This window comes from Anarrhichthys ocellatus, unplaced genomic scaffold (genome assembly GCF_004355925.1).
Source record: "Anarrhichthys ocellatus isolate YVR2014 unplaced genomic scaffold, GSC_Weel_1.0 scaffold7, whole genome shotgun sequence".
Lineage (NCBI taxonomy): Eukaryota > Metazoa > Chordata > Actinopteri > Perciformes > Anarhichadidae > Anarrhichthys > Anarrhichthys ocellatus.
This window is the reverse complement of record NW_022280037.1, coordinates 4,475,533-4,501,418: the sequence shown is the minus strand read 5'-3', so window position 1 is coordinate 4,501,418 and position 25,886 is coordinate 4,475,533. Positions and strand designations below refer to the sequence as shown.

Sequence of the window (25,886 nt, the reverse complement as noted above, 5' to 3'; positions counted from 1 at the left end):
TATGTGTCCAATAAGCTATTAATCACTGTGACACTGACTAAAGGGGCACCTTTGTGTGTATACTATGTGTGTGTATACATGCACACTGTAGCGGGTGTGCGTCTATGTGTACAGTAATGTCTGTTCTGAATCTGCTCAGATTTCTATTTTCTGCTACAAGCATCAAGTGTCCTATCTGCTTAATGCACCAATTTACCATCCTGTCTTATTGACGGTCCCCCCGACTAAAACAATTCATAACCCGCTAACAGGCATGAGGATTTTGCTCACTAATGGGATTCATAAACAAATCTGTGAAATTGCCTCTCCGGCATGTTCTGCCAATTAAATTAAAATGACTTCATAGGACCTTGTGGGATTATATACTTCTGGATACTTGTTGTGATGCATAAAACGTGTGTGACGGTCTTGCAAACACAGAGACTCACGTTCAACAGCATTTCAATAATTATTTACTCATCAAGAATGAAATGTGTACGATTTTCATGGTTCATGGTATCAGGATGAAAAGTATGACTGCAAGTTTTGGGGGTTTTCTACCTGAATATGCTGAATTTTGTGATATATTTTGGTAATTTTACTAAGAAATTACTCAAAAAATGTATTTGCTTTGAAATGATTGACATAGTCTTTTGCCTAATCTACTGTATATTAATCATTTGTCAAGTGAGACGAGCAACAAACATCTGTATTACACTTCTTGCATGATAAACACCTTTGCTGTTGAGAACATCATATTACTTTCATGGTTTTATGTTATATTAAGTCGTTATGTCTTGAGTCCCAAGTGTGTTATTGCAGCAAAGATTAAAATTATGTTGATAGCATACGCTCCAAAAGGATCTTTTTATCTAAAAGCAAATATTTGAGGAAATCTGGTCAGGGATGTCCTGAATCCCCTGAGCAGCTTTTGTTTATCACAGAGACTCAGAGGCTCATCACATCACTTTGTTTACACCAGAAATTCAGATATTTCACACATTCAGTGTGTTTTAAACGCTGTTGTACTTCATTGTTTAAGAATGTAATTTACAGAAGCCAAGAGCTTCATCAGATTTCCATAATGTAACCAGGCGGTCGAGGTTCAGCTCGGATTCTCAGAAGGACCACAGACTGCAGATCTGCCTAATCACCAGATGCCTGCTCACTAATGCATAATGCATCAGACTGTTATTACAAGTCGGCAGGGAAACACAGCAGTGATTTACATTAATATTTCATCGAGCCACTGTGACATCAAAGTCTTAATGGAGGAGACCCCTGATGGCCTGTGCTTGGCCTCTATCGGGGTGTCAGGTGGAGAGGCGATAATAACGTGTTAGTTTAAACTCAAACAACAGACAGACATTAACAAACGGACTCATGTATAAAAGTTTGCATAGAAAAGCTCTTTTGGGGGAATTGATTATTAAACACTCTTAATTTAAATAATAAAATGCAAAAGCTAAGCTAACCATCATCTGGTTGTATCTTTTTATCGAACAGACAAACATGAGAGTGGTATCAATTTTGTCCTCTAAAGCGCATATTTCCCAGAATGTTGAACTATTCCTTTAAAGAGAATATGTTCTATTAGCAGCTCTTCATGCACTAACTGACATGACACTCACTGTTTCCTCAGATGACAGTGCGTCAGTAGCCAGCAGTATGGAGGTTACCGACCGCATCGCCTCCCTAGAGCAGAGGGTCCAGATGCAGGAGGACGAGATTCAGCTGCTGAAGTCGGCTCTGGCCGACGTGGTGCGAAGGCTCAACGTGTCCGAGGAGCAGCAGGCCATGGGTTTACGCAGAGGACCCACCAAAGGTAACGTAGATACACAAGCATGCTTTTTCATGGGGTTTTGAGTTGCTTCTTCTGGAGGGTTGGGCAACAGGATCAGCAGCTCTTCTGGTAGCCCTTTTTCTCCTTTTTCACTTTGTTCTTTCTCTTTCCTGGTGATGTCTCCTTTCCTCTAAATCCAGCTTATTTCCTTCCTCTTCCTCCTGTCCTCTCTCCTCCTGGACTGTTTTGTGTGGTTAAATGTTCCTCATGTGTATAGATGCTGCTCTGATGAGAAAGTCTCCATCAGCAGACAGCAGTGTTGGGAAGCCAGGTAGGCTGACTGCGAAGTCTGTCTGCACTAACCAGGCTTGGTGTTGTGTTTACAAAAGGCTAATTTCAGTCACTGCCTGCTAGTGTTATGTTGTATACACAGTGTAGTATTTCTCGAGGAAACACACAGATACTTTACGCACTGCACTGCCTGAGGTCAATGCACTGTGATCAGAGTCTAAAGACACAGATTTCAAAAAAGATTTATTGTCAACCAGGGGAACTTGGTCTGCAGTGCATATAGTCCAATAATTCATTGATAATATTAAGTTATCAATGAACTGTCACAACTTAGTGTGAAAAAATGTTTTGTGTTTGCCTCTGTGTATGCAACCTTTCTGTTAAAGGACAATCCCCCCTAACATTTTTTTTCTCTATTAACAAGAAGGAGCTGTTGTCGGTGTATTTTGATTTATTCCTTCTAAAAAGATGAAACAGTTTGCCCCTGTTTCCAGTCTTTGTGCTAAGCTAAGCTAACCAGCTTTTGGCTGTAGCCTTATATTGAACAGACTGACATGAGTGATATTGATCTTCAAATAAAACTCAGCAAGAAAGGAAATAAACGTATTTCCCCAAATGTCAAACTGTTCCATCAAGTTAGAGTTGAAACAACTCTCACATTCAAAAGCACAGCTCTTAATTATTAACTTGAAAAACCTGCCATTTGCTCCAATTGATATCACTAAGCTGAACGCAGCTTCTTCTCGTATTTTCTCTGAGGAATGTAGAAAGTAAAAAACTAAATAAATACAACACTTCATCAAGGAATAAGAAAGAACTGAACAATAATAGATTGATCGATGATACGCTTTTCTGCTTTTGTGGTGTTTTTTTGTGTATTAATACTGCATGTGTCTAATTTCAGCTGAGGTATGTTTGATACAATTTTTCTCTCAAGTAGCATCCTTACCCCAGAGGCTGATGAACTCTGCATGTGAAATCAACTGAACATCATGCCTTTTTATGCCCTCGAATGTGCATTTGAGTGATGAAACAGAAACAGATTATGAATCTGAGCTGCTGCCAGTTTCAGTCTCTGGAGCGACTGTGAACCAATGGAGTTTTAGTTTGATTTGATTCGGGAGCTGAAGGATGACCCAGACTCCGGAGATGCTTTCTCTTATTGATCTCCACCTTTAGCTGCAGGGATTCAGCAGCCTGCTCCCCTCTACTGAAGCACAATGATCTGTTTTAGAAAGCTCAACACATACCACAGACTGCTTCTGGACAATCATGGACACACACATTAACATACAGATTCATCTTCTTTAACATGCTAACCTAAATTACAACCTCAGTTTGCCCCTGCTGCATAATTACTACATAAAAGATAAAAGAGCAGTGTGTGTGTGTGTGTGTGTGTGTGTGTGTGTGTGTGTGTGTGTGTGCGTCTGCTGGATGAAACAGGGTCTATTAAATATGTATCAATGCAGATAGAGCTGCAGCTTGACTTTGTTATTCTCAGGCTTGCCTGTGTTCATGCCCCTTTCGTGTTGTCAAACCGCCTTCTATAAATAATTTGTAGACATATATCATCTGTATGGAAACGTGATTGAAACCGAACAATATTCTCAATAAACTGAGAATAAGAAACAAAGTGTGAATTCACATTTGCATTACATTTAGGATGTCTCTGGTGTAGGAATCTCATGTGTCTTAAGATTTAGAACACTGTGCAGTTATTTCCTGTCTCTTTGAACTCTCACTGAAGAGCATGGTTGATGATACTGACTGGAATAACAACCGGTGAACTGTGGGAACAATTTGGTACAAAATATCAAACCCAATAATACTGGTAATGTTGTAGAAACATGCATAAATAGAGAGTGATGTCAATAAACCTGTTACCCCAGTGCATGCTGGGAAGCCTTCCACTACACCTACCTTCCTGGTACGCCAGTTTTTACCTCATCTCACTAATTAGCATTCTGTTTCATTCTGTTGACACTCAACCTGAGTAGAAATCTGTCTGTAAGTGAATGTGGTATCTCAAATGACACCACAGCAGCTGACCCTGCTGCTGGTCTTCTTTTCAGCTTTTTATTCTGAATATGCCGGTTGTTGTCCTTTTTCCTTGCAGCTAGGCCAATGATCGCCACCCTGCCGTTACGGCCCACAGTAAACAACGGGACCATTCTACCAAAGAAAGGCAGCGGCACTCTGCCCTCCCCATCTGGATCTGGATCTAGGAAGGACACCAGCACTCCATCCAGCAAGAGGTGAGGAAAAGAAAAGATAATGCTCTCTAGAGAAGTTTGTAAATTATATGTATGCAGTCTGTTCTATATTATTCTATTATCCTTTATCTATTACATTATTTAGACTTTTAAGGAGGTCATTCACATTTTATTTTTACTTATTCTAAAGGAGAGAGACATGAATGTTTGCACTACAGCTCTAAGTCAAGTCGAGTGTTTGGTCTTAATGTCTCGAGTTCAGTGTCACTTTACTGAACCTGCAGGTCTTATTAACACTGTTCTAAGTGTGTTAAATCCAGATAAAGCTGCATGTAGGCCAGTTGTGATGTCTTGCGTGTGTCATATGTCTTTCCAGACATTTGATTTGTCTCGAGACATTGTTCAGTCCTGTCTGTCTGTGCCATGTCGGATCATTCAACCCGTAAATTGTCACATATCTGGCTATTTATCAGCCAAAGCGACTGACATTTAACCAGGCTGATAAACAGAGAAACGGTAGTGTCATCTCGGCTTCTCTCTTTTGTGTGTGTGTGTGTGTGTGTGTGTGTGTGTGTGCACATGCACGTGGAGCACAGGTTATCAATCTTGTCTGTCAGGGGAACAATAGCCTTTTCCCGTCTCTGGAGGAACATTACCAGAATCAAATGAAGCTCAGCGGGCAGCAGTGACCAGCTCCAATCCAAGCAGCTGTTAACTTCCCTGTGGCCTTGTTTCCTTGATTTTCAGGATATGTAGTTTTATTTCTTCTTCACGGAGGTTTTCCAGGACTTAGAGTTGACACTTTATCATGCTGAATCTCACCTTAAGGTTTACCTAAGAGGACAGTAAAGAAATGGCTCTGCAGATTAAAATGTAACCAGTATGAGGATGGTTGATAGAAACAAACACCAAGACAGACCGTATCAATGCAGGAAGGATTTGGTCTACTTCATGATTACTTGAACTTAAATTAGACTTTTCAATTACTTCTTTAACACTTTCTCAGCTGTAACTAGTTTTTCACTTGGTGAATAGCCAGGGTTTTATAAAGTCAATTTCTGCTGCATTATATTTTCTTTTTAGGATACTTTAGTCCTGTTTCAAAGCCTTTCACACAATAACTACAACAAATTCTAGTGGATAAATAAGAAAACCTTTGTTTTTTTCATTTATTTATTGGCCTTTAAATTGACAAATTTCAATATATTCAATACAGCTGAAAAATACTGTCGTGAGCCAATAAATTGGCCTCTTGTAAACATTTTAAAATTTCTTCCAGGTTGTTTAAACCTTAACATTCCCAGAAAAAATGTGAAGCACATGGCCTCAGTGTCTGCTTGGATATAAATGAAGCTAATGAATGACTGCTGTGCTGAATAGAGGGTTTGAATATTGACTTAAATGTAAAAAGTTTAAGGGCATCCTCTTGACGTTAAATTGCAGCAGTTGCCTTTCTGTGAAATCCTCAGTCCTCTTCATAGAAACCTTTATATTTTTGATTAGTATAGATTTAAAGCTTTTAGCCTGAGTGAATAGTCATCAGTCTGTTTAACTCTACGTATTGTGTTGTCTGTCTGTCCCATCTTCTCTGTCTTGCTTGTCCGCCCTGTCTCTCTCTGATAACGTGTCCTTTGCTACTATGATGTTATATCCTGTTTATGTCCTGTCTACCTTCAATGTGATGTCCTGCAAATCCCTCCAGTTTGTCCTCTCTGTCTCGCTCTACCAGATTTTTCTACCTGCCCCTCAGGTGAGAGGATACAGTATGTCACTAGTCACCATATAACATCATCGCTGCATCGCAGCTCCGATGCATGCTAACCCTGATTTTCCGTTATTAAATCATCTCCAAGTTACACGATAATTGTGACATTTCTCTCATTGCTAATATTCACTTTTTGTTGTTTAGGTCATCATTCTTTGTTTGTGTTGATACAGTCTGTGTCTGGGATTAGTTTAAACTGCAGATTGGTCACAATCCCATCAGTGTTGGCATACACACAACAGCCTTCCCCAATGCCCTGTGGCCCAATTACTATGATTCCTCGTGGGATAACACAGCAAACAACAGTTTCTATTCTGCTCTTTACTGAGCAAACACACACAGGCTGTCCAGAAGGGATAACGGCCACTGGCCAGTTTTAGGATTTGAATAGACTTTTCTCCCATAGGGTGGATTAGGTGACTGGGCCTACTGGCCATTGGATTGCTGATGGAGCCTTTTCATTGTTATAAATGGTCAGGCTGTCTGCACATTCAATATGCAGATTTGCACAGGTCTGTACTGACATTGTGGTGATGATCACCAGAGTGTGTAAGTGTTGAGAAACAAGTTATATCCACATTTACTTGTGTCTCTTTTGCTTTGGTGCAAATTCTTTCTTACGCTGCTGCAAGGTCTCAAAGTTTAAGACTCCTTAATAAATAAATCTCCCTCGTGAGCTATTTCTTGGATGAAAACTTTACCACAGTGCAGTTTTAGGAAAGCAGCGTCAGGTAGTTTTATGACCTATTTCTTTCTGTTCTCTTTTTGCCTCATGTCCACCTTCCACTCGCCGCAGCACTGTGAGGAGAGCCAACTCAAACGAACATGTGGGAACTCTTACGCGGAAAGATTCGGGCGACTCCAAGGGCAACAGAACCCGTGCCGGGTCCACCGGCAGCAATTCCAGCGGCAAACGAAATGACAGGTAACACGGACGACTTGTTAAATCAACTTTGCCCATTTAGTAGCTCACACATTCATCTTCTAGTGTGACACACCAGAAAAGACGCTGATCTCCTTATGACGCACTTTCAAATCAAAAACATACAATGGTGTATCTGGAGTCGGGATGCTGAATGACAGCTGTCTGTTTACTCATTTACTTTGCAGCAAACAGAGGGATCCAGTGTTCAATGCAGGTAAGATCTAGCGGCACCTTCATGGCTCTGTAGCCTGACAGCTATGATAGTTTCATGCTGTGATACAAACGACTGAGATCCATTAAACTCCACATGCTCAGTTACCCCCTGTGTCAGTTATTAGTCAAGGCATGTTTTCTAAAATAATTTTCAAAGTATAGAATTACTTATCAGTGCCTTGAACTGACACACAGAGGACGACAGAAGCTACTCAACATGTTGTTGTGTCTTAAACGTTCATCCTTTCCATGATCCTTTCATTCACAAGTAACCAGTCCACTTCATCCATTACTGCATCTTCACATCCAAACTTCCGTTCATCTTTCCTTTTTATTAAGCTCTTTTTGCATTGTTTACATTGAACTTCAGTTGTGTACTATTTAATGTTATACCGATACGCTTCTGTTTGGGTCTCATACTCTTATTCTGACTATGGGTCAATAAATCTCACAACCAGCTGATGTGTAGAGACTGAGGAGACGTGGAGTCTGGCAAATTGTAGCTAGCAGTGGACGCTGTTTTGAGCTTTCCAAATGAATTGAAAATGTATACGAATCATCTCAAACGCTTGTCAAACGAGAGTCCAACTGAAACACAGAAAGTAGCCCCGTGGATTAGCGAACTGCACTGAGATATACTACTGCAAATTCATGGCAAACCAAACATTTTTGTTTATTTATGTAAAACCTTTTGGGGGAAATGTTTCTAAGCACAGCACCATGCGACCTCAGGAAGATAGCATTGGTTCACAATTTCTAATTTTTTCTGGCAGATATTTAACATCTTTTCAGTAGTTTATGAGACATTTCTGAGATAGGAGATATACAACAAAGATAATTAAGAGCTGAAGAAGCTTCAATTCTGAGTTTATAGTGTTTCCAGAACTACACACAACACAAGTGGATCATCTCACAGACAGTTTATTCTTTGGAATAGAAAGCACAGGAAACACACAGTAACAAGACAATGGGACTGACTATGAAATAAATCAGTATTGATCAGACTTTCCCTCTCCAGCATGCTATTGATTTTTGTGTAAATTGAACTGCTGTTTTTCATTTTGTTTACACACCTGGCTTCAGTTCTCTTTAGTTCAGGCTACAACCAAACACAGTGTACAGTTTACTGACGCACTTCATCGAACAAACTACTTTAGTATTTGTTTCTTTTACCTTGAAATCTAATTATAGCAAATATGAGCCGAATATAAAACAGTCTAATATATCTTATTTTTATATTTGTTTATTTGCAAACTGTAACCATCAGATTACTACAGGGTTAATCATCACCACTACATGTACATGTGGTTGTTTTTTTAACTTTCACATTGTTATAAAAAGTTAGAAAAAAAACCTGCTTGAAAAACAATCAGCGTTTTTTCTTTGTAGGTTGTTAAACAAAGCGGGAAAAAAACAAGCCAATTTAATCCCTCACCACATAGGAGCAGAGGGTTTGACACCATCACGCTGAAAAGAGTACTGATTCATTTCAACCATTGAGGAAGAAGCACTGATTCATGAAGAGTATTCAGGACAGAGGGTGCTGTTCGTTAACACCAGGAAACAGGAAGGGAACTCATATTAGGACAGACCAGGAAGTGAGGAAGCCATGCCAACCCTCACCTGGTTCTTGTGTCTTTCTCTGTGACCTTTACAAGGGATGCGACGTGTGACCCACTGCAAAGGTAGGCTCCCCCCTCCCCTTGCCTAAAGCCCCCGGCCCACACAGCTCTCTGGACACTGCAGATGATTTGTTTTGATCTCTGTACATGCAGACCTCTGCTCTGAGCTGCAGTGCAGAGGCTAAGGATAAAACAAGATCTATTATTTAGAAATTTGAATTTGTATCCTGTTTGGATGTCTCTTCCTATACATTCTGATATCCCAAACTTTAGAGGTTTCTTTCGGTGCGATGATCAGAGAGCTGTCCAGACAGGGGCAGGAGTGGGTTGACAAAGTGTGTGTGTGTGTGTGTGTGAAAGTTACATTCCTTTTATTGTCTTTAGACTCTATTAACTAACACACACACACATAAATTCTGCCTAACCTCCACTGAGAGCTGCGTCAGAGTGATTGCAGTGTTTGCACTTGTGTGTCTCCACACTTGTTCTTGCTGCGGTTGAAGCTGCTGCTTCGCCAAATCGTGTGTGTGTGTGTTTGCTCGCAGCCTCACTTTTGCTCGTAGGCATTTAGTTTCTGTCACCATAGTAACAACACAAATATTTCTGACACTCGCTTCCTCACAGTTTGCCTCGAATTTTTCTGCGAACACTAGAATCCTCTGTTCTGCGATTCCTCGCTGCAGCTCAGCAAGTAGATTTTGCCGCTGCTCTTATTATATTTCTAGACCTCAAAGTGAATATTTGCATCACAAACACATTCAGTCTCTTTAGTTCCTATTGAAGTCTGTTTGATTTTACTGCTTGTAGTTTTCTCACATGGCCTGAAGTGTTGTATGTTTGTGTGTAGTCCCCTTCAGCAAAAACTCACAAAGCTGCTAAGAATTGTAAAAAAAAAAAAGACTGGAGTTAAAGCTTATTTCCTCCCAAACATGTTGTCGTTAGCCACTCTTCTTACAGGATCATTTATTTTCTAAAAGATAATCTGACAATTTTACCATTGAAAGCATCTAGACCAGTGGTTCTCAACTTTTTTGGCCCCTCAAAATAAAGCAGTGTTTGCTTGCGTCCCCTCGTCACAGGTTTCATACAGTACATTTTATGAGTACTAAGCAGTTTAGCTAGAATCTACATTAAATGTGCATATCAAAACATTCTTCTTCTTCTCTCCTGCCCCTGCAATCAACTCGTTACCCTCAGGTTAACCTTGTGACCACTTCCCCGGGTCCTGACCCTCAGGTTTGGAACCATTGATTTAGACCAGTGAGGCAGGATCTTACTTATGAGACAGTGAAAAAAAAGGTTTTACTTAATTACCCCCAAACTTACCTACTGTTTCAAGATAAGATGCCAGTGTTTGACCATAACACTCAACATGCTGGTGGTTTATAATAGGAGTCAGTTTCCCTACTTTCCTTTCCTTGTTTTACCAGTTTTATAATGCTTTTACGAAGTGTGACACAATAAACAGCCATTACATCTGTCTAACTTATTCGACCAACCTCCTCCGCCCTTTACATTTCTTGCTCCTTCGCCCTGCTTGTCCCCGTTTGGCCCTTTCCACCCAACTGGCCTTGACAACCTCCACCACTCCTCTCCATCATTGGCTCCTCTGCTCTTTTCCCCCGTCCACATTATAGTCACAGTACAGATTTACCTCACCCGCTCTGCCAAACGGACGGGGACCAGCGGCAGCCCCACTGCTTCGTCTGTAACGGCGCGCTCAGCCACCAGCCCCCAACAAACCTCAGAAAGCAGCAAGGCAGGCATGGCCAGAAAGGGCGGTGCTGGCAAGGTGCCGCCGGTCCGAAAACCCCCGAGTTTTAACCTCCAGTTAAAAAATTCGGAGAGTTTGTCATCATTCTCTCCCCTTGATACACCCAGTTATCGCAGCCCCATCAAGTCTCCCAGCCAGTACTTCCAGATTTGTTACTAGCTAATCAAGTTCGGAAACACATAATAGCAACACTCACTTTCCTAGATATCAATGTGTTTTTTTACAACTATCAGGCTGCAACGTGCCCGAGCCGCTCAGTACAGAGCAAGTTCATTGTTTCATATCAGATCTGTACCATTAGAAATACCACTCTGCGTCACACCTGTCCTCTCATCCCAAAGAAGTTGCAAAGAGATGGCAGTTTTTTTAGCATCACCTAATAAAAACTTACCCAAAAATCCATTTTGTTACCTTACATTTGAATATTTTCTTCCAATGAGCTTTAACAAAAAACGTTTCTGGCCATTAATGGTTCATTTTGTTTGTTTTGGTTCCCTTAATGTTTTCTGCATGATTTGTTTTTCAGCTTTAAGTTGCTGAGGATTCCTCATTATCCCCGTTTATAAGCTTGGACGTGTGTTTTTTTTCTTAACATTTCCATTCCTCTGCTTGTGTCTGCATTTTATGTTGGTTAACCTCTGCTGTGAGCTGAATATATATGAGTTTTGAAAGTGTTTGCAGTTTATTTTTGCGCTCTTTGTTGTCATAAGAATGTATTTGAAATGACTAATAAAGTCAGTTAAAAAGATAATTTGTTTGTTTGCAAAAAGTCATTTGTTGTCTTTAATTGAGTCCATTTCATAGCAAAAAGATCCTGTCACAACTCTCCATTACCCTCTAATCCTGTCACACAATCATCATCATTGTCATCCTTGTCATTCACATCACAATAACACATTGTAATATGCTTCAGTGTCATGTCTGTGCTTTTTGTGTACTTGTCATATATTTAATAAGAAATGTGATACTGACATGATTCCAGCGTTCACGTCTCTGTTTTCCTACATGTGTATTATCTCACTGATCCTTTCTGTTGCTTTTTCTAGAGGAAGGTTATGTGAAAATGTACTTGAAAGGTCGTCCCATCACCATGTACATGCCCAAAGACCAGGTGGACAGCTACTGCCTGGAGGCCAGAGCCGACCTGCCCAGCAACAAACTCAAACTGGACTGGGTGTATCCTTTTTTATCTTCTGAATTTTCTGAGGAAATAAGAACTTTCATATAGGTTTTGCTTGACATTTGGAACGTTTTGAAAAGCACTCTTCTGAGGAGAGTAAATCCAGATTGTACTGTGGCGTCGTTGAGAGAGGAGGCTGACAAATGTGTGGTCTCCTCTCTCCCTGCTTGTCAGAGTAGATCTGCTCAGATGTTCATTTTCACCGTGTGGTGCTGCTGCAGTTGCAAACGGGCTCATCGCTCTGCAGCCTGCAGTCTGTAATAACCTGCACACAGCCCGCAGGCTGAGGCACAACCAGTCAGCAGCTCCTCTTGTGCCCTTTTATTTTTATTTTGTTTCATTTTGTGGTTTCTCTCCTTCATTTGTTGATGAAAGAATGAATGTAGTGTGTTGTTCAGTCTAGCAGAAACCCACTTGGGAAGGAGCCGCAAGGGAGATAAAGAAAAGATTAAATCTGAGGAGTGATGCGCGCACACACGCACACACATACACAAAAATATATATGGGCTGCAATTTCGTATATGTAATCAATAAACTAGAGTACAGAAGGAATAGACACGTGCACACGGTGTCTGAATGTTAGTCGTTTGAAAAAGAAGACAAAAAAGCAGCAAATCTTCATAAGTGAGAAGCTTCGCCTGAGGAATATTTATCATTTTTGCTTAAAAAAATGACTACATTTTCTGTCAGTCAATTAATTGTTTTAGCTCAACTTTGGATATCTTTTCTGTTATATTTCTTGACCTTCTTCGATGTCCAGTTATGGATACCGCGGTCGCGACTGTCGCTCCAATCTTTACCTGTTGCCCACTGGAGAAACGGTGTACTTCATCGCCTCAGTGGTCGTCCTGTTCAACGTGGACGAGCAGCTGCAGCGACACTACACCGGACACACGGATGACATCAAATGGTGAGAGATATCTGGGGATAATTATGGGGATTATAAATTGCACACTAACCTGAGGGACTGCTTTACCTTTCATCTCTTTTCCCTGTTAGATTTGATATTCAGCATTTCTTCAATCCTCACAGGCTGTAGAGTTCTTTTTTTTCTTGATACCGAGTATGTGCAGAGTAACTATAATGAGGGATGGGAAAGAGTAAGACAAGTGAACTCAGGTGTTGGTGTGTCTTGGCATGTCGGCATTTGTGCACAAGCATGAAAGTGGGAAAGTGTGCAGAACAGTGAGGGTAACTTTGGGGTTAATAAAAGTTCTAATGAATGGATTACAGATCAAAGGGTGGATTGCCAACAAATTCGTACTCCTTTGAAGACAAAGTGTTAAAGCTTCACACATGCTATGAATGCTGCTACACCGCCGTACCCAAAAGGGGATGGATTTATCTTAAACGATTTAATTTCCCCCATGCATTAGTACAGACAGCGTGTGGTAGCTTCAGTGAATATCGTATTCACAGCTTTAAAAACCTCCTTTCATGTTGTGCGAGCACGTTGCTCATCTTTATTCAAACTGTCCTTTTGATGTTGAAAGGCTTTTAACTGATCTCACGTCTTCCTCTTCACCAGCCTGGCCGTCCACCCCGATAAAATCACCATAGCAACTGGTCAGGTGGCGGGGACCTCTTCGGATGGAAAAGTAAGTGAGGTCAATGATGTATTAGTGGAGTGAGGAGTTTTCTATTTTATTTAAGAAATTATGTTTTGCCCAGCTGATTCAGGCAATGCTGCATGATAAACAGACTGAGTAGTTGAAAGGCATTCGCTCTGCGTTCACTTTTATATTCATTGAATTCAGTAAGCCTTACATTGCATCATACTGATGGTATACCTCTCCTGTGCTCATGTTTGTGTGTGTTTTTTGTTCCTGGCAGCAGCTGGCTCCTCATGTCCGTGTGTGGGACTCTGTTAGCCTCAACACGCTCCATGTTCTGGGTGCAGGCTTCTTTGACCGAGCCTTGGTCTGCCTGGCTTTCTCCAAGTCGGTAAGGAAACACCACCGACACACTTAACAAGCAGTTTAGGGCGATTTCTTCTTCTGTACTGCGTTTCCATTTTGTCAGTAAATAAACATGACTTTGTGTCTTTTTCTGTGTGTCAGAATGGAGGAAACACGTTGTGTGTCGTTGACGACTCCAATGACCACGTCCTCTCTGTCTGGGACTGGCAGAGAGAGGACAGACTGGCTGAGGTTAAGGTATGTGTCCATGTTTTTTAATTAAGCTGACATACTGCTCAATTAATTTGGGTGTAAATGTAGACGTGTTATGTGTTTCTCCTCAGTGCTCCAACGAGTCAGTGTTTGCTGCTGACTTTCACCCAACAGACAGCAGCATCGTAGTGACCTGCGGCAAGTCCCATCTCTATTTCTGGAACCTGGAGAGAGGCGTGCTGGTCAAGAAGCAAGGACTGTTTGAGGTGAGACACCCACATGTTTCCCACATGTTATGTCAATACTGTAACGCAATAATGTTTGATATAGAGACACAAATGCAATCATTACAGCCTGTGTTACAATATGATCATATTTATAGTTATAAAAGGATAATCAATGAGAGAAAAGTGAAACAATATGTGTGTTCTTGTGTTTCTTGCAGAAACAGGAGAAGCCCAAGTTTGTATTGTGCGTGACCTTTGCAGAAAATGGAGACGCCGTCACAGGAGACTCAAGTGGGAACATCCTGGTGTGGGGAAAAGGCATGTTAATTGATTAATTTGTTAAACTTGTATTCATACATAGTGGTCCAATGAGATCTCTTTTTGTCTCTGATTCATCTATTGATCACACTGTCTGTCTGTCTCTGAATCTGCCCACTCAAGCACTCAACCTTTATGTCTGTCAGTCTCCAACTGAACCTTCTCCTCCATCTCATCCTGTCTCTGTCACACAGGCACTAATCGGATCAGCCATGTCATCCAAGGAGCTCACGAGGGCAGCATCTTTGCTCTGTGCATGCTGAGGAACGGCACGCTGGTATCTGGAGGTAAAGACCGCAGGCTCATCTCCTGGGACGGCAGCTACCAGCAGATACAAGCGGTGGAGGTGAGGAAAAAGTTCAACACGAATCACAAAAATTCTAATATTCCAAGGCTCCAAGAATTTGGAATTTTATGAAATGCATTAGTCAGTATTGTATTTCAATAATGCCTGGGTTTTGTTAATATTCAGATATAGAGCAGCATCCGAATGATCTGATATTACCACATTCTGTTAATATGTTTTAATGAAATGTTAAGCTGCATATCCAGCTCCTTCTTTAAAGTAGGTTGCTTATATTAGCCAGAAATTGCTGTTGCCCGAGGCAGCGGACTTTGCATTCTGAATGCTGCACCACATCATAAATATTATAGAGGATGAGATGAGTTTGTGCTCTCAATGAGATTCATGGATGTTTATTATGATGAGAATTATGGATCACTCATGTTTTATTTGCTCTACAGAGACCAGATTATGCAGTAAAAGATAAATTGATAGTTATTCTGGCAAATGCAGGATTCTAGGTAAACGGATGGTTTACATGATGATTGAATTTCCTCCACAGGTGCCTGAGTTGTTTGGTCCAATCAGGACCATAGCAGAGGGCAGAGGGGAGACTGTGCTCATCGGGACCACTAAACACTTTGTTTTGCAAGGCAGTTTGGATGGAGAGTTCATGCCTATTACGCAGGTAGATAATACCGTCTAATACACTAATACTGCAGCCAACAAATTGATTAATCTGCCAATTATTTGGTCTATCAAATGTCAGAAGATTGGTTGGGAAAAAAGTCCATCATAGAGTCCAATGTGACTTTTTAAAGTGTCCAACAGTTCAAAGCCAAAATATATTCAGTGAACAAAGAAATGACACAGAGAAAAGCAGTAAATCCAGATCAATTGTTCCTTGACTTGTTGATTCGTCATTAATCGTTGCAGCTTTATTATGATGTTGTCCAAAAACTGGACAAAGTGAAGGTTTCATTTGAAAGGCTGTGATGTTGTAGCAAGAGTTAATAGAATTGAAAGAAGTAAAACTCTCGTCCCTTCTCCAGGGTCACACTGATGAGTTGTGGGGTTTGGCTGTCCACCCCCTGAAGCCTCAGTTCCTCACCTGTGGCTATGACAGGCAGGTCTGCCTGTGGGACTCAAGTTCCCATCAGCTCATCTGGACCAAGAGTATGGACGTAAGTTTAGCCAACACTGCCACCCTGGGGTCAGTCCCGGGGATTACACAGCACACAACATGAGGAATCGGCCACTATTTCATCACTTCTGATGTCACTGAGAACCAACAAGAACTGCACATTTATCAACTAAAATGTATAAATGTACATGAAAACAACCTTATATTACCTTAAAATCTGCCTTTTAGTGTCAAACTCTGAGCTTCACTGGGCAGAATAATGTATGTGCAAACATCCAAATTTACTAACGATAAAGACAACACAAAAACTCTATTGTACTATATTGCAAATAGCAATATTGTCATTAAAAACATTTGGAAAGGTGGGAAAGGTGTATTGAAGCAGAAGGCTGGTAACAAGTTTGTATTTGATTAAAAAGAAAATTAAGTAAAGAATTTAAAGTATTTGTTTTTCAGAATTAGCCTGAGAGACCGTCAATGTGTTCTATATAATAATGCAATTAATTTATATATATTAAGTAGGATTCCTTTTATAAATTCTATGAATTTATTTTTATTATTTTATCTTTAAATTGTTTGGTATGTATTTAGGTTGTTAGGCCTGCTGTGTTGATATATAGTACGTTGTTTGTTTGTGTTTATTAGCATTTATTGGTTTGATTTTGTATTTTGGTCTGTTGGTTATGTGTTTGTTGTTTTGTTTATTTAAAAAAAAACACGTAACACAAAACTCATTTTTACGTAGAGGGTGACTAAATGTACTCTTCCTGTTTCTGACAGGATGCTGCTCAATCAGCAGGCTTCCACCCATCTGGAGCTGTGGTTGCGATAGGAACCCAGAATGGCAGGTAGGGATAATCCCATCACCAAAACAACGTAAAGAAATATAGTGTTTAAATGACTGCTTTAGCTAAAAAAGCAGATTGTTGAGCTGTCTGTGATCCTGCAGGTGGCTGGTGCTGGACTCTGACTCTAAGGATCTGGTCACAGTGCACACAGATGGGAATGAACAGCTGTCTGTTATGTGCTACGGGCCAGGTATGGTGATAACCGCCCTGTGCATGCAGAGTGCTGTTTTCACTGTCTCTTTTCCTTTTTGTTATTTGGAAGATACAGCACAATAATCATCCTTTCTTTTTTTATTTAGATGGTAACTTCCTGGCCATCGGTTCGCACGACAACTACATCTATATCTACGCCGTGGCGGAAAACGGGAGGAAGTACAGCCGAGTGGGGAAATGCTCGGTGAGCACCTGTATTTATAATCCCCCCTCACCCGTAACCCCGTTATTTTTAGTTCCTCCCTGCGTCATCTTTATATTTAGTTCCCTCCTTAGCTCTATATTTGGGCCTCCACTCTGTACACTCTGTCCTCACTGTGTGTTGATGCAGAAGCTGTAAAATGACAAATGACAATGAGCTGAGTCATACAGTGCTGCAGCTACATGGACATAATGACTAAGGGTTGCAATATCAAATCAAATCCATGTTTTTAGGATTATTTCTGGTGCTTGAGGCGCCATATCGCCTCCACTCGAGGAACACAGGGAAGTGCCTGTGAAGGTAAATGATCTAACTTGGTCCTTTTGTATCAAATCTCAGGGTCACTCTAGTTTCATCACCCACCTGGACTGGTCAGTGGACTTCCAGTACCTGGTGTCAAACTCAGGGGACTATGAGATACTGTATTGTAAGTATGACCACTGTCGTCTTTGCTGTCTCGATGGTATACTCTGTAGCATTGATGGTTGCTGTTTGTAAACACACAGTATTCAAAGTTGGCTCCTCCTCTCCCCGGCAACGAGCAAATGAATCGAAGCAGTCGAAGCACAGACTTCATTCTGCTGCTCTGTGTGTGTGTGTGTGTGTGTGTGTGTGGCGCTCCGCTTGGTCAAACTGACACACTGATGGCAGCACAGCAGAGGAGAGGGACGAAAAGCAGGAAATTCCTGCATATTATGTCTTCAGTGCGATTTTTGTTTCTGAAAAGAGTTGATGTGGGCCCCTTAAACAGTAGTTTCAAATTTAAAGTAACAGCACCCATGACACTTATTTATGCTAAAACATGTTTATTTGGTTTGTGTGTTTTCCCAGGGATCCCATCAGTGTGTAAACAGGTGGTCAGTGTGGAGACCACCAGAGATATTGAGTGGGCCACCCACACCTGCACTCTGGGCTTCCATGTCTTTGGTAAGTGAAGGCTCCTTCCCTTTCCCTCTTTAAGTGAGTGTTTATGTTTTAATGTCCATTCAATAGACGTCTCCGCTGCCCTCTGTGCTCCTCAGGCTTGTGGCCCGACGGCTCTGATGGCACCGACATCAACGCCGCCTGCAGGTCCAGCGATAAAAGCCTTCTGGTTACCGGAGACGACTTTGGGAAGGTCCACCTCTTCTCATACCCCTGTTCGCAGTTCAGGGTAAGATACAGTGTACTGGGGCACTCCGTACCAAGGCTGAGTGACCCACATTGCCCTTCACTGCATTTTGTCTCTTCTCTCCCATGTCGGTCTGTCTAAGGCAAAAAGCCCTAAAAAGAATCTTTTAAAAGATTTCAGTAATGTAAATAAAGAGATTAAGCTTTTGTAAAACTTTGATTCACAGTTCATGGAGAGGCAAAATTCATTATTTACTTTTCCTTTCAGGCTCCCAGCCATGTTTATGGTGGCCACAGCAGTCACGTGACTAACGTGACCTTCCTGTATGACGACGGCTACCTGGTGTCAACTGGAGGGAAGGACATGAGCGTGATGCAGTGGAGGATAGTCTGAGGGAGCCGGCAGAAACAGATGCTGTGGTTTTAATACTGCTGCTGGGGCCTGAAACCCAGCCGAAGCAAACTGAACTGAATTGAACTGAACTGAACCAAACCAAACTTAAATTAACTCAGAAGCTAAAAAAAAGTGGATCTGCTGAACTGAAGTGAATTGACAGAAGAGGAACTCAAGGTTTTCTTCCTGATCTGCTCTCAGATCCCAAATGAGACGAACTGTTGGAGGTGTTTTGTGCAGTTGCCTGAAATACAAAAATCCTGAATATTTCCCCTTTTCTTTAATCACACTACATGTAAAAAATAAAAATCTCTCTCACATACTGTAGCCAGGTCACCAATGACATGAGTCAAAACAAATCAAACGGCTCAAACCCAACTAAACAGAACCAAAGGCTCTGACTTTCTGACTGCATCTGAATAGTTTCACTGCTCTTGTTTCGTGTGCACTCCTGCCACAGATGATGGACTGAAGAGGTTCATCACTGTGCTGGAGATCCAAGAGCATTGGAACACAGCTGTGTAGGGAAGGAAAGAACATAGGCATTTTCTAATTGTTGAACTTTTGTGTATTTTGTATTTAACAACTCAGGAAACCACTAGCAAAGCAGAACTCGTCTCTTTTATTAACATTGACATATCAGAACGAGCCCTAAACACAGCTCACTAAAACATACAGAGACGCATCAACTACGGCTAATATTAGATTCAACTGTTGTCCAACCATTATTGATTTATTTGCGGTGACTAATTCTGAATGGAAACTACCCATACAGTCTTGATGATAATTAGATACAGCAAGGTTTAGCCAGATGTGATGTTACCCACCATTTGAAACTATCATCCTTTAAGGGCAATGAACATTAAAGATTTAGGATTTTAACATTTTTTTAACAATACAATATCTGAACACGTTCTAAGTTTTTGTGCTTCCGGGTCTTAAAAACGGTACCTTTCCTATTATTTATTGATCAAGAGTCAAATCCTTCCCTCCCAATTTCAGTTCTTTTGGGTTTTCCCCTGAAATACATCCCTGTTTAGTCCCATATGTGTACATTTACAGGAGGCTTGAAACCGCTAATGAGCAAAATGTGGGTGAATATACAGTGTTTTAAAGTGTATCAGATTTTTGGAACGAGTTGTTGTGTCTTGCCTTTGCCTCGAGGTGCAAGGAAAATGAAAAGCAAGCATTTTTTTCTTTTTTTTTTCGATGATGTGAAGTCTTTTAAATCTGCATCCTCCTGCATTTTACTGCACCGGGATCAGGTTAGAAAGGAGAAGGATGAGACCACTACACTGTAACTGTTTACGTCTGATGTGCTCCTAAGTTGCAAACCGTCAGTCACTGGCAAGTTATTTAACTGACCTGAACCTTCTTGAGTGTTTTTTTTATTTTTTATAATGCACTGCTTCAGAATGATAAAGATACAGCAGGTCTATCTACCCGCAATAGAACAAGCAAATTACCATATAGTACTTACCGGAGCTTTTCATGAACCAATGATGTCTGTTTTCAATGTTCCAAGCTGTGTTCTGTCCGTACACCTATACGTCACACTCTTCATCTTACTGTCAACACCAAGCCAATATTACACATGCATGAATATACCAGCTTATTTTAACAGAGGTTCAGCAGATTTTAGTATGACCATAACTGATGTGAGGCGTGTTGATGTTGTCGGTTGGCTGATTGCTAGAGCTTCGTTATCAGGAAAACTACTCAAATCTAACAGCAGTGATATAGTCGGCACGCTAACATGATTTGTTTTACCATTAAACACCTGGGGCTGCAGAATACAATTGAGCTTTTAACAATGTCTGAAAGTAAATGCAACATGAAATTCCTATGACTGTGTCTGATATTTTCCACTTCAACATTTTGACATTTTTTTGGTTTCTTTAGTTTACATAATCTTTATTTTAAGAGGAAGATTGATGTCATGTGTAAATATTATATATTTTATACTCTTGCAAGGTTTACATTTTCTTATATGAAAAAAAGAACACATAGTAGTAAAAGATAAATTGTATGGGCATCTTACTACAGCAGACTGCCTTACTTAAAGCTTGCTCTGACCACCATAACATTATATTGGAATATTTACCCTGTAATCTCGGGGTGGAGTAGGGGGGCGTTAGTGGGCTGCACGTGTGCGTCTTCGCCGCAGGTGGGCAGCATTGAGCCGGTGTGCCCCCACCCCCCCTTCCTCTCGTCCTCCACACACAGCATTAGCATTTCCCCCAAAATCTCTCCACCTCACCAAAACACTCCGAATGGAGAAGAAGATATGGCGTGAGGGAAGCGGCGGCTGAAGACCACCGTTCACCGTCTTCTACCGAGCACGAGCCCCGGCTGAACATGGACTTAAGGATACGCAGCGGCGCGCGTGGAGAGCTGAGACAACGGAGCACAAAGCGGATGGGAGAAAACGCTCGTGTCCTCGCTTAGCGTGTCTGCAACACCGCTCATCATCAGCCTGTATTATTGTTACAGACGCGCATAAAGGGACACAAAGTGGAAGCGGGCGGTGCTGATTTCAAGCCTCTCCTGACTGTGTTTACAGAACAATAAAGCGGACTGTTGGTTCCTTTAGTCGGCCTCGTCAGTGCCATCATCTCCGGGTGAATAAAAGACGAGAGAATGAGGTAAGCGGCGGCCAGCACCATGCGCTCTGTTTGACGCGTCATGACAGATGCGCACCGACACTAAGCCTCCAGCCCACGACTGCATTTATACATTTATCTTGCAAGAATATTCAACGGCTAATAATGTGGCGAGGAACTGCAGCGTCTTAGACAGTGTATTGTCTTATTGTCTCCTTGTAGAGACAGTATTGTGAGCATCCAGGGGCCCACCCACCCGGGCCTCAGCTCCATAGAGGCGTCCTTTACCATTCGCGGTACACTCCCAGTGCACAAGGCGGTCAATGCATATCAATTGGTGCTGTTTACCCCTCTGTTTACCCCTCTGTTTACCCCTCTGTTTACCTCAGTTTTCACCGCCTGACCCGCCCAGTGAGTGCAGGATTTGATCCAGGCTAATGTTGTCATGGGAACGACAGCATCGTGTGTTCCTACGGTGCACCTGGTTGAAATAAAACGGTTGAATGTGACTGATGCACCGGCCCGTGTGTGACCGGCTGTAGGAGGCTGGAAATAGGATGAGTGAGGGTGCATATATCCATCGCTGGAGGAGGAGGGTGTTTGTTCTGGTGGTTGCCAGGCAGGTTATCAGACCCTCCACCCCCCCTTCCTCACAGACACCTATAAGCCTACTTACTCTATGACGGATCCACACATACCCAGCCTATGGGAAATGTATCTGCTGTGTAAATCCCCATTGTATATCCAAGCCTGTCGGTGTTATTTTGAGCCTTTCCCTGCTTATGTTGGTATGCAGATATGCGCTGAGGGCAACAATGTTCTCCAGCAGCAGTCTGTCTATTTTGTTCTATTTATGAAACAGTCCTTTTTATATTTCCCCCTGCTGCCTTTAGTTTGACTCCTCAGTGTCTCCGTAGCTGCAGCCTGCACCATTCTGTTGTATGCCTTTAGATTTATTCTGACGGCTCTCCTCAGACACTGTGCACTCTCTTTCCTTTTTGCTGTAGCTACTGGTATTTGTCTGCATGTGTGTGTGTGTGTGTGTGTGTGTGTGTGTGTGTGTGTGTCTGTGTGAGACTGTCTGGGTGTGTAGATGTGGTGCTACTCGCTTCAAAGAGGAAAAGGAGAGAGAAATGGAATAACGGTAAAAAGAGAAAGCCATGGGGGCTCTCACATCTGGATATCTAGTTTGAAGTAACTAACCCCTTCCCATAACAAATCAAAGCCAGCAGCTAAACTGTTCTGCTCTCAGACTGTAAACATGTAAGATTCATATCTTCCTCTTTTCTGTAAAGCTGTGCTGCTTGCGTCCCATCCTGTGTGTGTGTGTTGTTGCCAGAGGCAGATCTGCTCTTTGATTCAAGCCCAAAAGGGAAGTCTTAAATCTCCACAAAGCAACAACAAGGTGACCTGGCTCTTCTTTTTGCAGAGGATAGAAGAAGATCTAATTCAATGAGATAATTTGTTCAGCGTCACTGCTTCCATTGCTGCATTTATGTAAGGGTTATGTATGTGTGTGTGTGTGTGTGTGTGTGTGTGTGTGCACGCCCAAATATGTGAGTGTGGCTTAGTTATTTCTAGTCCAGTAACAGTAGTGGTTTTATTATGCGATGCTTCCTCACTGTTCTCCTTTTCAGACTCGCTGCTGTCATTTGGTTGTGTGTGTGTGTGTGTGTGTGTGTGTGTGTGTGTGTGTGTGTGTGTGAGAGGTAGAGTGGGTTGTGAGAGAAACTGGGAAAGAGGGCAAAAAGCGAGGCGTCCGTCCTGTGCTATTAATGCAGGATGATTTCTGAAGCTGCTTGTTGTGGTGATTCATCCCAGGAAAGGTATAATGAGCGAGTGCAGCGACTGGAAGGGAAAATGCTGAGTTATGCATCTTACTGCAGGCTGCTGCTGCTGCCCTCCGAGCTGATCAGAGAGCAGCTCCACGTGAGCCGGCGTCACCACGTACTGCCACAACACTCACATTCTCCAGGGTTTCATTGAAACAGAATCGGGTCCTCTTCACGGTTACCTCAAGGCCACCATAGTTCTCCGACACGCTTGTGAAACTGCAGTAATGTTAGGCAGTATTATATGTTTATTAATCAAATCCAGTAATCAAATGTGAATTACTCAGTTTTACCTCCTCAGACCACTGAGAGTAATGCAGATTTTCTGCAAAGTAAATACAGATCTCTCTGACTCTCTCTTTTCATTGTCAGCTCTGCACTTATCATGTTTACACCACGAACCATTAAACCCATGCATCATACTTTAATGGTCCTTATTTCTGCATATGCTGTTTGATGATGTGCATCAGCATCATGTGTCCTTTGGCTTGATGGGGGTGAAACAGGCAGTTTCAGATGACCCCCACCACACTGTGAAAACATTTACAGCTAAGCTAGGTTTAGCTGCAGTTTATCCCTATTTTAACATTGTATTGTACGTTCTGTGGTTCTGATTCAGCTCACTAGTTTTACTTCCCCCGTACACATTTACACAATTTTTCTATTTAGGCCTTGGCCGTACATTGCCAAAGACGTACCTGAGCTTCTGCAGCGTTACCAGCTACAAATTTGTGATGCATGTACCTGTACCCTACTTCATACAAGCCCTGTCGGGGGGAAAATAAGATTTTGTTGTATTTTACTGACCTTCCAGGGTCTGTTGCATGTTTCTTACCATTTTCTAAACCCCATTAAGCCCCCTAATCTTTTAGTGTACTACATTGCTCTTTGTTTGTTTCCCACACCTCAGCTCGCTGTGGCAAAGAGGCTTAATCTAAGTTTGCTTCAGCCAGATGGACCACCAGGTTGAGGATGAATTCTGATAAAGCCACAAGGAAACCGCCAATGTTACCCTAGATGAAATAAATCCGTTGTTGCTTGAATATAAAAGTTATCATGACATCTACTCCTGCAGTGCACTTCATTTTGAGCTGGAACGTTGCGTCCTTTTATGTAGACTGAAGTGTTGCTGTGTGTTTCCCCACTCTATAGTTAGACAGGGATTAGAGGTTATAGCTCATGCACCTTTTACAATTCTGTCACTTTAGATTCTATTAGAAGCTGAATTTTACACGCTATAGAAGGGCGGATTCGGAAAGCACTCCTGTTTCCTATATAGGCTAACATGTAATTTTCATCCAGTGGAAAAGATTCCTTGGAGGTTGAAAGACAGCACTCCACAATCCTCGGAGCGGAGAGAGGTGACTGGTCTGCTCTGGTCACATGTTCGTCTCTCTCTCTCTCTCTTACATTCCCTTACTCTATTGCAACACTCCTCATCTCTCTCGCTCACTCCTTCCCTCCCACTCTCTCTGTGTCTCAGTCTTATGTCTGCTCTGTTGGCGTAGTGGGTTTTTATGGAGCGTTTTCAGAGGATGTGAAGAAGGGGAACGGTTGAGTTTGCTTCAGCGTCGGACAGCATGTGAACCGCTCTCTCCTCTCAGGCTGACTCTTCCCCCTCTCCTCCATAATCTTCCCATTTATACCTCCTTTCATCCTTTTGCCTGAAGACTGGGCTGTCTTCCTCGGCAACATGTATTCCCTGGACGATTTTGGGTAAGGCAACGTGACTTTGGGGTGTGTTGCTTCTTCTCTCTCTAGTGCTTCTGTTTAAAGCCCGTCTCATCTTTCAAACCAGAGAATCAGTTTTCTTCTTCAAATGGCATTTGTAGGATTGTTTGCGAGAAAACCTGTATTCCTTTCTGTCGCATTCTGAACATCGTTCCAGCTCTGTTTTATATAACAACTCAACTCGCTTAAGTTGGAGAGAAAGCGAGGAAAATGGGAGAGGAAAAACTCTACTCGTCTGTCTCCTTCTTTCCACCCCTCTGTCTGTGTTTTCTCTGGAGCCAGCTGTTTGCAGAGACGCCTGATTGGTTACCATTTAGCAATCTTTCATTGGTTCCGTCTTTTCCTGGGAAGAAGGAACGAGTTTCTCTCTGTCTGTCGGTGTGTCCGCTCAGCTGCTCTCTGTGGTTCACAGGACGGATCCCATTTGACTCGCTGCATGTGTGAGAAAGAAAGACAGGAAGAACGGGATAGGGAGCGCTAATCTGTGAATGGCTGCTTGAGTGGGACTATCAAAAGCCAGATGATACGAGGATAGAAAGGTCCCTGTATAATATGGCCTTGGCAGATTACAGCGGGATGTGGTGATTTGTTGGAGCTCAAATACAGTTGTGAAGCCGAGTGGGACATAGGAGATAACGTCAGAGGTTTACGCTTGACCGCTTGCACTCTAGTAATCTACTGTAAAGTACAGTACAGAGAGGGAAAACCTCTCTCTCACAGTATGTTCATCATTCACGAGGCACTGCTCATACTGGCACATTACAAAGCATGACCTTAAAGTTGCCACTTGCAGGTTTCTGAAAAACCAACTCAACTCTTCATCTAAACCAACACATCATCATGATTTCTTCCCATTTAGTTGTCAGTTATTGCTGTTCAGGTCCATCTCATCCTCCGGGCATTTCTGCTGACATATCCAGCAAAACGCATCAGTATATCTGCAGGAGATTCTACACTGACATGGAAATCACAGAAACGTATGGAATATGTGGAAAGTCTTGTATTCCTTCTGTCATTTCGTGCTGCTGGTGTATCCCTCTGTGCATCCTGTGAAGCTGTGTTTCCCTTTAAGGATCAGGATTAGCGACGGGACTGGAGAGCGCTGAGGAAGGTGGAGTGAGA

The 25,886-nt window shown here is 42.0% G+C and overlaps 1 protein-coding gene across 11 annotated transcripts in view; it reads left to right on the top strand.

Moving 5' to 3' along the window:
• eml1 (EMAP like 1) overlaps positions 1-20,444 on the top strand; it is a 46,666-nt gene extending 26,222 nt beyond the window's left edge. For 4 of the 11 annotated variants that reach the window (XM_031848098.1, XM_031848093.1, XM_031848101.1 and 1 more), the window contains exons 2-25: positions 1,622-1,804; positions 2,040-2,093; positions 4,173-4,311; positions 5,972-6,019; positions 6,831-6,959; positions 7,145-7,173; positions 8,831-8,857; positions 11,615-11,744; positions 12,509-12,658; positions 13,277-13,346; positions 13,582-13,692; positions 13,809-13,904; positions 13,991-14,125; positions 14,305-14,404; positions 14,599-14,750; positions 15,250-15,375; positions 15,740-15,871; positions 16,612-16,679; positions 16,781-16,869; positions 16,979-17,076; positions 17,434-17,521; positions 17,926-18,021; positions 18,117-18,247; positions 18,473-20,444. In XM_031848098.1, the coding sequence (XP_031703958.1) occupies positions 1,622-1,804; positions 2,040-2,093; positions 4,173-4,311; positions 5,972-6,019; positions 6,831-6,959; positions 7,145-7,173; positions 8,831-8,857; positions 11,615-11,744; positions 12,509-12,658; positions 13,277-13,346; positions 13,582-13,692; positions 13,809-13,904; positions 13,991-14,125; positions 14,305-14,404; positions 14,599-14,750; positions 15,250-15,375; positions 15,740-15,871; positions 16,612-16,679; positions 16,781-16,869; positions 16,979-17,076; positions 17,434-17,521; positions 17,926-18,021; positions 18,117-18,247; positions 18,473-18,598 (2,507 nt within the window). In that variant the 3' untranslated portion in view covers positions 18,599-20,444. The remainder of the gene's footprint in view (positions 1-1,621; positions 1,805-2,039; positions 2,094-4,172; positions 4,312-5,971; positions 6,020-6,830; positions 6,960-7,144; positions 7,174-8,830; positions 8,858-11,614; positions 11,745-12,508; positions 12,659-13,276; positions 13,347-13,581; positions 13,693-13,808; positions 13,905-13,990; positions 14,126-14,304; positions 14,405-14,598; positions 14,751-15,249; positions 15,376-15,739; positions 15,872-16,611; positions 16,680-16,780; positions 16,870-16,978; positions 17,077-17,433; positions 17,522-17,925; positions 18,022-18,116; positions 18,248-18,472) is intronic. The other 7 variants (XM_031848094.1, XM_031848096.1, XM_031848099.1 and 4 more) reach the window with 7 other exon arrangements.
• The last annotated feature ends 5,442 nt before the right edge of the window (positions 20,445-25,886 follow it).